General features: G+C 29.8%; 1 protein-coding gene across 3 annotated transcripts in view; it reads left to right on the forward strand.

Annotated features, from left to right (window-relative positions):
- Rab3GAP1 (RAB3 GTPase activating protein subunit 1) overlaps positions 1–9497 on the forward strand; it is a 131926-nt gene extending 122429 nt beyond the window's left edge. For all 3 annotated transcript variants that reach the window (XM_076448191.1, XM_076448192.1, XM_076448193.1), the window contains 6 exons: positions 1481–1589; positions 3535–3656; positions 4969–5065; positions 5507–5598; positions 6143–6442; positions 8688–9497. In XM_076448191.1, the coding sequence (XP_076304306.1) occupies positions 1481–1589; positions 3535–3656; positions 4969–5065; positions 5507–5598; positions 6143–6442; positions 8688–8918 (951 nt within the window). In that variant the 3' untranslated portion in view covers positions 8919–9497. The remainder of the gene's footprint in view (positions 1–1480; positions 1590–3534; positions 3657–4968; positions 5066–5506; positions 5599–6142; positions 6443–8687) is intronic.
- Positions 9498–10081: the final 584 nt, after the last annotated feature.

Here is a 10081-nt window from a genome sequence, read left to right on the forward strand (position 1 = left end):
TTTACTTTAAACTTTATACATTAAATTATTGTGCGTTTTTAAATGTTGAAATTTTTATTTATTTTATGAAAGTTATTATAAAATAACTTTTGTGTGTTTGGAAAATAAATGACCCATAGCTCTTAGGTTTGTTATTAGAATTGAATAAAATATTTAATATACAAAGGATCTGAAACTTTTATGATTCATTACAAAATTAAACTATGGCAAGACAATAACAATTGCACATTTATTATTGATAATGGATGAAAAGTATAAGTATGCTTTTCTTGCTGTGATAAATGTAATCATGTATAATACATGAGTGGTCACTAAATATGCTGTTTACAAATATCATGGCAATGCAGGAGAAAGCTATATGTATCTCTTCAATAGCAGAGATAAAATTTTCTATTCTAGTACAAAGACAATATTTTATTTGGGAAAAGATACACCAATTGAGAATTTTCTCAAGAAATGCTACCATCAGTTTCAAAATTCAGGAAGCATTTTACACAAGGAAAGAGCTGTGATTAATTAATCCATTGTCTGGCACAGTCACCAGAGATCACTTATAGACTTTTTACTCTGGGGTCATGTAAAAGACAACTTATTTGTGATTGGGTCACTGAAGCTATAGCTACTGTGATGTCAAGTATGCTGACCAGTACATAGATAGAAATCAAATATTGACCTCCTATTTTGAGAGTTATAAAGAGATTATATGGAAAGGTGTACCCATTGCAAACGATGTGTATCTGTTGTTGTCTTGTTGCAAAACATCACCTAATTTTTTGACATTTTGTCTGTATAACATTTTTTATTACATATTTAATTATAAATTGTTATTCTGATTATTTTATGTTGCTATCTAAATATGTAAATTTCTTAAGCTGGCTGAATTTTATATATTGTATGCACAATATAGTACATAATATTAAACTAATTATTTCAGTTAGATGGTTAATCTTTAGTTTTGATCTGTGTAAGTAGCTTTCCTTGATTAAAAGATAACACCAATTTAGTTGTTACAGATAGAGTATCTTAAAGTAAAGACTATGTGAAAATGTAAAATGTTCAAGAATGTTCAATAAACTAGTGAGTTAAAAGTCTTAATTTACAGGTGAAAATTGTTAACTAGTGTTTGATACTGTAATTATGGTTGATAGGTTATCATATAAGTAAAGTTTTGAGGAGAGTGATGTATGATCCACCCTGAAGGAAATGTAGTTGTTATTGGTAGGAACTACCTTGAGGGAAATGTTGTTGTTATTTGTAAGAAATACCTTAAAGAAAGTGTACTTGTTGTTGGTGTGAACTACCTTAAAAGGATTATTAGTGGTCACTAGTATGAACTACCTTACATAATTGTGTCCTCATTGCTAGTGCCACTGGAAATTGTAAGAACAATATAAGCAGGTTGAATGGTTACAGTAATGTAGTCCACTGTACCAGATCCATGGATTTAAGTTGTATTTTATTGGTATTGCTATGTGTATAGGCAGCTAATCCTGGAGCTTGTCTTGAAGATTTTGTCAGATGGTACTCTCCACGAGATTGGATTGAAGAAGAGGTTTGTGAGGAAGAAACAAACACAACTCATATTGAAGGTTTCTACCCATTTTCACAATTTATTAACATTCAGTGGCTTAGTAGTTCATGTAAAATTTCAAAAGTACTTGTCATGTTGTACTAAGTAAAACAGTGGCTTAACAAATTAACCATATGACTACAGTCTACTTACATTGTAAATATTCAGTTCTTGGGAAAGATCTTTATAAAAATGAAACTAGTTGATGAAATAGTTTTAAATTTCTCTTACACAGTACTAAGATCATGTAGTTAATTTTGATTTTTTGTTGTTTCTTTTTTACTATTTATAATAAAATAATTGTTATTCAATGTATTTATATGCACTCATAATCAGAATAGTTTACAGGCAGTGTGATTTTCATTTTGAGTATAATAATACTATATATTATCTTATAGTTTTCAAATTTCAAAGTTCATTCTTTAGAACATTCTAATTGAATATCAAATGTTTTTTCTGTAAAGTAAATGTTTGGATCTTTTCTTTCATTTTCTCTATTATATACCTAAACATAGATATTGTCATCAATGTACAATGCAATGAAATTATTTAGTTTAAGAAATGGAAATATGTACATGTTTTTTAAATGCTTATAGATTGATTTGTAATCTTCTTTTTCTTTATAGGCATAATTTCATGTCTTTATGTTTTCAGTTATAATTTATTTTTAATTTTTCTTTCTAATTCTTTGTATTTTATTCTTGATGTATGTATGCCAACCTGTTCTTGCTGACATGACCTTGTGGTTGTAACAGTTATTACAGGGCAAAGATCATCCACATACTCTTTCACTAATGCTTGTGCACACAAATGACACCATTTTGCTTAGATTTTTCCACAAGTCAAACTATATCAAGTTAAAGATATACAGTTATAAATTTCAAATATGTATTTATAAACACAAGTAATGCCTAACTGATTAAAATATAAATGTAAAACCTAAATGCAATCTAACTGTTTAGCAAAGTAATACATATAAAGTGAGAAACATTTGCCAAGCACTAGGTACACATCAAGAGAACAATGGACTAAGCTTCATTTCAATCTCATGTTATAAATTAAACTATTATGAAAGACAATGATTTAGGGATTACAAGAGGAGTGAAAAATTTATATCAAAGAAGTCATTGAATGTTTCAGAGCAAAGGCAATTTGAATGTTTAATAAAAACATTGTTAAACACAATACTGTTCTATCATGCTTCATGTGTATGATTTATAAGAAAAATTCTGTTTTGGATGTAGCATAGGATAAAGCTATGGTATATGATGTTGGGACAATGATGGTATCAAAATTAAAAGGCTAATTAAAAAAGATTTTAATCCCTTTTAAAAAATTCATTTTTACTGTAGTTGTCACACAGTTTATATTGGGGAAGACTACATGTAAAAAATATGTTTGTTTTGCAATTTAATTAAACATACCTCATTTAGTTAGTTTCATGTAACTATTTTTATTTTATCATCAACTTACTAGTGACTCACTTCTGTGTTACTTATTTTGTTAGGAAAGAATCTACACTTTTAATAATTATTGCAAAAAATTAAGTATTAAAAACAAACTTTAACATCACTTACATTAGAGGATTATATATCATATCTGTCTTTTTTATTTTAGCCCGGCATGGCCATATGGGTTAAGGCGTGCGACTCATAATCTGAAGGTTGCAGGTTTGCATCCCTGTCGCACCAAACATACTCGCCTATTCAGCCATGGGGGCGTTATAACATGATGGTCAATTCCACTGTTTGTTGGTAAAAGAGTAGCCCAACGGTTCACAGTGGGTGGTGATGACTAGCTGCCTTTCTTCTAGTCTTACATTGCTAAATTAGGGATGGCTAGCACAGATAGCTTTCAAGTAGCTTTGTGTGAAATTAAAAAAACAACCAAATTCATTTACTTTTTCTTCTTCTGTGTTTAGTAAAGTCAAACAGAACCTAAACTCTAACTTTTTCATTAACTAGGTCATCTCAGCCCACGAATGCAAGTTTCAGGAAATATGTGGCAGGATGCTTGGTACAATTCACGATCTGTTCCAGTACGTCGACAAAAGAGACTGTTTGATGACACCAAGGAAGCAGAAAAAGTAAACTGAACAATTTTAATGTTAACTTATTGGGTATAAAATTGGGAGTTTTCCTCCAAGGTAATTTTTTCACTGAGGATAAGTTAAATGTATGTATGTATCTCAGAATGACTGGTATGGGTTTTAACACTTTTACTATTAAAGCAGAGAACAACGTTTCGACCCTTCGAGCAGAGGTATCACAAGACACTAAAGATTTGGATCTGTTGCCCATAGGCATGGGAATTTTTGGCATTTCAGTATGATATTGATCATGGTTCTCTGTTATAATTTTTCAAGACACCAACTAGGCATATGGAAGAGGCACTGTCTAAAAGAATTGAAACACAGGCTCTTGCAGCAGTGCCTAGCAATACCTCTACTTTAAAGTCATTATTATAAAAAATAATATTGTTATCTATATTGTATTTTAATGGAATGAGTTTTTTAATTAATACATAGATTATTTTGTAAATGTAACCAGTGACATATTTAGGTAGGAGCTAGAGGGGGCTCAACCCCAGGGCCCATGGTCTTAATGTGGCCCATTGGTAATGTTATCTTGGGCCCACAGAACCTGAAATCTGCCACTGATTGTAACAGTCATAACTGAGATATTGAACAGATTATTTACTGATTTAGCTTGTTAGAAATTTTCACATTCAAATTTCAAATCTTATTTGAACATTTCCAAGTTCCACTTTTTGTATTTCTCTAATTTCTTCATCCTGTATGATAAGAAAAGCAGGTTAAAAGACTTTAAGGTTAAATTATAGCTTCTTTTTTTCTCCTGCAACATATTAGAGTAAGGAGGTCTGAGAAATTGTATTTGTTATTTGTCATCCTGTGGTGACAAAGTTTGAAGAAGAGTTTACTCAAGTTCCTATTATACTAACTTCTTGTTTACATGATGTTTGAGCTTGTAGATTGTGTCAACTGTTCTTTGTATAATATTAATTTTTACATCTTATCAGTGTTATATTATGGTATGTTAATGCTTAATTTTGTAACAAGTTATAACTTTCTTTATATTTATTGAAAGTAAATGCTTTACTAATGCCATTATAAAGTATTAAATTTCAGAACTTATCACTGTTTTGTACTTTAAATGTTTAGCAGTGAAATAAAAGAATATTTTTTGTATATGAAGATTTTTATGTTGCCCATTTTAATTCAGTTGACTGAATCTTTAAAGTTGAAAATGTTCCTTTACAAGATTTTAAAAATGAAAATAGGTGGAAAATATTGTGCAGATAAAAATAAGTCTAAACATTTTTCTATATTATCTAGACAAGTATGAGCTTCAAGTGTTATTATTTATTTCATATTTCAGATACTCCATTTTCTTTCCTCTCTGAAACCAGCAATGGTTGTTCATCATTTGCTGCCAATGGTGGTACATGCTGCAATTTTGTTGCTGGTTGATCATGGTAACTGTGTTGTGATGATATTATTATGTGGTGCTAGTTAGTTGTAATTAACCTTACTACTACTAATAGTGCATGCAGCTTTCTTTTGTTAGTGGTTGTTGATCATGTTAAATATGTTTGTTCTGTTGTTACTTGATGACCAAACAATGTAATATGCTTCCACTACTTCCTATATTTTGCTAATAGGCTTTTGTTTTTATAAAGGTTTTATTTCTGGTCATAGAATGAAGCTTTGCTAACTTGTTATATTTTTTATATTTATGTATCTTATACCTTCATTTCAAAAAAGGTAGTATCAGGTGCATAACTATATTCTAAGTGAAATGTTCAAATATAATTTTTCTTGCAGTAATGAACACATAAATAGCAGTGTAGTAATGTATTTTAATGTTAACAAATAATTATTTTTCAAAATGAGTGCTAAATGCTTATTTTTATTAGTTCCTGAGGGCCCTAGATCCCTGTTGTATACACTGGAACAGATTGCTGCTAAAGCTGCAAGGGTCATAAGATCTTCAGAACCTAAATACAAGGTAATCATTGGAGTTTATATGCTATCATTTACATGAAAATGGTAATATAAGTTATACTAGTTTCTTGTAAAATTCAGTACAGCATAAAATCCCCTCTTTTTTTTTGGCTGCTGCATAGCATTTCATAGAATGGGTCTTTTTTTTTAAGTACCACCTTTTAACTCATAGTTCCATCTCTTGACCAACTCAAGATCTAATTACAGCTGCAGCTATTGAGAATTCCCTATTGTTTTAGAAGAAATTGGGATAGATTGTACTGTTGAGAAATATCTTTTTCATGTCTTTTGTTATTATTTTCAGTATGTGTGGAATGAAATAGCTTTTCTTATATTTTTAACAAAACTTCATTAATACATTTGACTCTGGTAAAAAAGTGGGGATGAGTGAGTTTTTGTATATATTGTTTATATGTATTATGTGATTTATTCATTGAGGGACAAAAGAGACAAACCTCAAATTCTTTGATTACTGTGTAAAATATTTCATTGATGTGATTTAGATGTCAATACAATATGCCTTTAAAAACGTTTGATTACTGTTTCAGGAGGTGTTAAAACTTATCTGTCAGACTGAAGCAAATATAGCTTGTGCCCAATCTCTGATGTCCAAATTTTGCCAAACAGAGTCTAAGATTATGTCAGGTTCTGGCAAAAGCGGCTTACTGCAAAAAGCTGAAAAGAACAAATCTACAAAGTTAAAAAAACTTGGAACATCAGAGGAGAGTGATGATGATGTTTGGGAGTTTGTTCTAAATATTTTAGAACAGCCAGAAGTAGATGTCCCTGGTGCCGGCAAAGGAAAACTGGGAAAATTATTGCATCAATTATTTGCTGAAGCTCAAATGGTGAAAAAAATATTCCTTTCTCACAGTTAACTAATTTGTTCACTCAGTTTCTATTAAGAGCAGTGTTAAACTGTAATTCTTGCATTGTGTGGTTGGTTAAAGTGTTGTAATGTTTTGTGTATTATGTTTATTCAGTTTTTTTGTGTGACCTTGTAATATTGTTAAATCTATGTACATTTACAAATTTAACCCATGTGCACAAATATGAGCTAAAGTATACATGTCATGGCCTTTCAATTGAACTACTCTTTTGTCAATGTAATTAATGAATTTGGCATCAAAACACAGTTAATATATCAAATTTTGTTCTGATTTCTGTATTGCATGCCACTTGTTTGCTCCAGCTTGCCAATTTAGTTGTTTTTACTACTTCTAAACAAAACTAAAGTTTTGTTTGTTTTTACAACATGCAGTCATTTTAGAAAGAAAAAAGGGTAATTTAGACTTATTTTGTATTTTTTGTACAAGATTTATCAAATAAACTGAACTTGAATTGTAAAATGTTACATTTTACAAAAAACCATAAAATAATCATTTAGGAGGTTCTACACTTTAAGCAAATGAAATTTCAAAACTATAATGTGAGAAAAAGAATTTTTATTCTTAATGTGAAAATCACCTTGCAGTCAGAGTGAATAAAGTAAATTCAAATATGTCTTTAGTGTAAATAGTTTATTAAAAATCTGAGTTCTATATATAACATGACCAGAATATGTACTGAAAGGTTTCCATATTTCTTGAAGATATGCTAAGGAAATTCAAAATTATAGTAAACATTAATTCTTCAGTACAAGGTTGATCCAATGGATAGACCATGCTTGTGTAAAGTCAAAAAACAATCAGAAGGTTCATTTAAGGTTCAGATATTGTGTATTTGTATGTATTTATATGGTCATATTTGACTTTTCAACACATAATTCACAGTTGCCAAAGACAAAATCTCTAATGACATAATTTAAAATGTTGGTATTGCATTTTCAAGAAAACTACTTTGTTTCTTTTTCTGTATGTATGTATGTGGTGTTAGTTTTATATATTTTGACAGAGCTACACATTTTAGAGCAGTGACTGACTTCATCTTACAATATTTCCTCTAATTACCATTGTAAACAGGTTCACATTCTGTCATTACAGATTGAGAATATCTAGTCAATCATAGGAGACCTGGTAAAGCAGTTTCCAGTGTCTTTGTAGCATTTATTTAGTGACAAGGATAATAAAATTAAGAAACAATCAGTACAATACAAATAATATGTATACATCATTACAGCTTTTAAAAGTAACATGCTGAATTGTCAAATAATAGTTAAAGTGATAAAAGAAATGATTTACCTCAACTTTAATTTATCAGGCATATAAAATTTATATAAATAAGGAAATATTAAGCACAAAAAATTCATTAATTACAAAATTAAATTTGATACATCAACAAGAAATGTTTGAAAACAATGATATTGTGTCAGAAAATTATAACTATCTTTTCTGAAAGTAAGATCTTGTGATAAGTGGTTGCCTTAGATGCAGACAGGGTAGTTGAAAACTACAGGTAAAATAAGCTGAGATGCACATATATTACATAAACCAGTAATTTACTTCACTTTTAGGTTGACTTAATTATCTAATTTGTGATTATATTTCTTTATGAAGCAAGCACCACTTATTACTCAGCATGCCTAGATTATGACCTTAACATGTCATCTTTGTAACTCATTGCTGTAAAAATGTCCTCTGCACTTTTAGGATCATAGGCAAAATAAAGGATGATAGTCACATCCCATTGTTAGGTGAGACAAGATCAGTGCAAGAGTTACAGTGAATTTTGTTGACAAGCTGCCATCCTTTTAGTCTATAAGTTTAAAATTAAAGATTGCTACTTACAGGTATACTTTTGTGTATCTTTGGACAAAAATTCTAAAACAGACTTTTTTTGGTGCCAGTATCTCTTTACTTTTACATTCAATTGTTGAAACTCTTTATTGGCATGTTTAAAAAAAAGATCATAGTTATTTAAAACACAGTTCTAAAAACAAGACAGTTTCAAGTCTCAAAAATAAATAAAATACCAATTACTTACTATACAAAAGTAAGGAGGGTTTTTACTGATTTTAATCTTGTATAGTAGGTTACTGGTACTTTATTGTACTTTTAGGAGTAGAAACTGTCTTTTTTAAAATGAGTCTTTATCTATGTCTTTGTATAATGTTTTCAATTAGTAAAATACACATTTTGTATTCCTTTCTTTCAGAGTACACACCTGGAAGGAGATGAAAAACTAGAGTCCTCTGGTGGTAAACATCACCATTACCCAATAATTCCAGAGTTCCCTCCTCCAGTAGGACGAGAGTTTATCTTGCGAACAAAGACCCCACGGCCTGCTTCATATTCCAGCTATTCACCTCAGAGGATGTATTGTGTATTAAGTCCAAATGATTTTAGACTAGGGGGTGCATTTAGTGAAGACACTACATTTCAGTAAAAGTTTTATTATCTGAAATATATTATATACACATACATATCTGGAAAATGAGATACTGTTTTGATAATATTAAATTTGTTCATGCCTATAAACTAAAAAAATAGTGAGGCCATCATATTATAGGAAATATCAATCTAATTAAAATGGTGCCACACATTATTTAAATACATTTTTTATTAATACATTAATTGTATGAAAAATTGTAGAATGTTACAGTAACTTTTCAAAGTTTTTTCTCTTGCTATGCATGATCAGGATAAAGAGCTTTCTCTTTTATCTGTACTATAGTAAGAAAAGAATGTAATAACAGACACAGTGTATATGTGTGCAGGAAAGGTTTTTAACAACCAAAAGTGTTTTATATATATATATTTATATATGGCATGTGACCTTCGATTCAATTGTCTAACCTTAATTTCAAGTTGATTTAATACCTGTTTGTAAATGTGTAATGTATTGTAACTGCTTTGTCATAATATCTACATATGTTCAAGATAGTCTCCTGATTAAACTTAATTACCACACATTAACACTGTTTTTGGTAGGTATTTCAAATAAAATCATCTGGTGTATCTCAAACAGCTTTTACAAAAATTTATACTTTCAAGCATTAAAATGCTAATTATATGATAAAATTTCCTTGAAATAATAACTGTGAAGTAATGTGAGTAACTTTTAATTTATTAACAGTAGAATTATGTATTTATTAACATTTGCCTAGCAATATTACACTGATAAACAATGGTTAGCTTACATATAGAAATATAGTTTGTAAACATCTAATTCTAAAATCCAAGGTTTGTTTCCTGGCTTGGATAAATCATACATTGTCCATTATGTAACTTTTAATGTATTATTTAATTTCAATTTCAATTTTTTCAGTGTGTTTGAACACTTCAGTCACTTATGTACCTTAATCAACATAATATCATCTACCAACTTCAGAAGATGCTAATGTAATGGCATAACCATTTATTAGGGGCCTGTGTAACTTAGGAATACTTTATTGTCAAAAATAGTCTGCAACTCTTCACTAATAGGAGTGCAACACAACTCCTATGGCACTAATGTCCTCTCTTTTGTGCAGACTGAAATCACTTTAAGATTAGGTAGTGCATATAAAGATAACCCTAGAAGTGGGAAAGATGGGTGTGAAATATGAG

Source organism: Tachypleus tridentatus, chromosome 8 (genome assembly GCF_004210375.1).
Source record: "Tachypleus tridentatus isolate NWPU-2018 chromosome 8, ASM421037v1, whole genome shotgun sequence".
Classification (NCBI taxonomy): domain Eukaryota; kingdom Metazoa; phylum Arthropoda; class Merostomata; order Xiphosura; family Limulidae; genus Tachypleus; species Tachypleus tridentatus.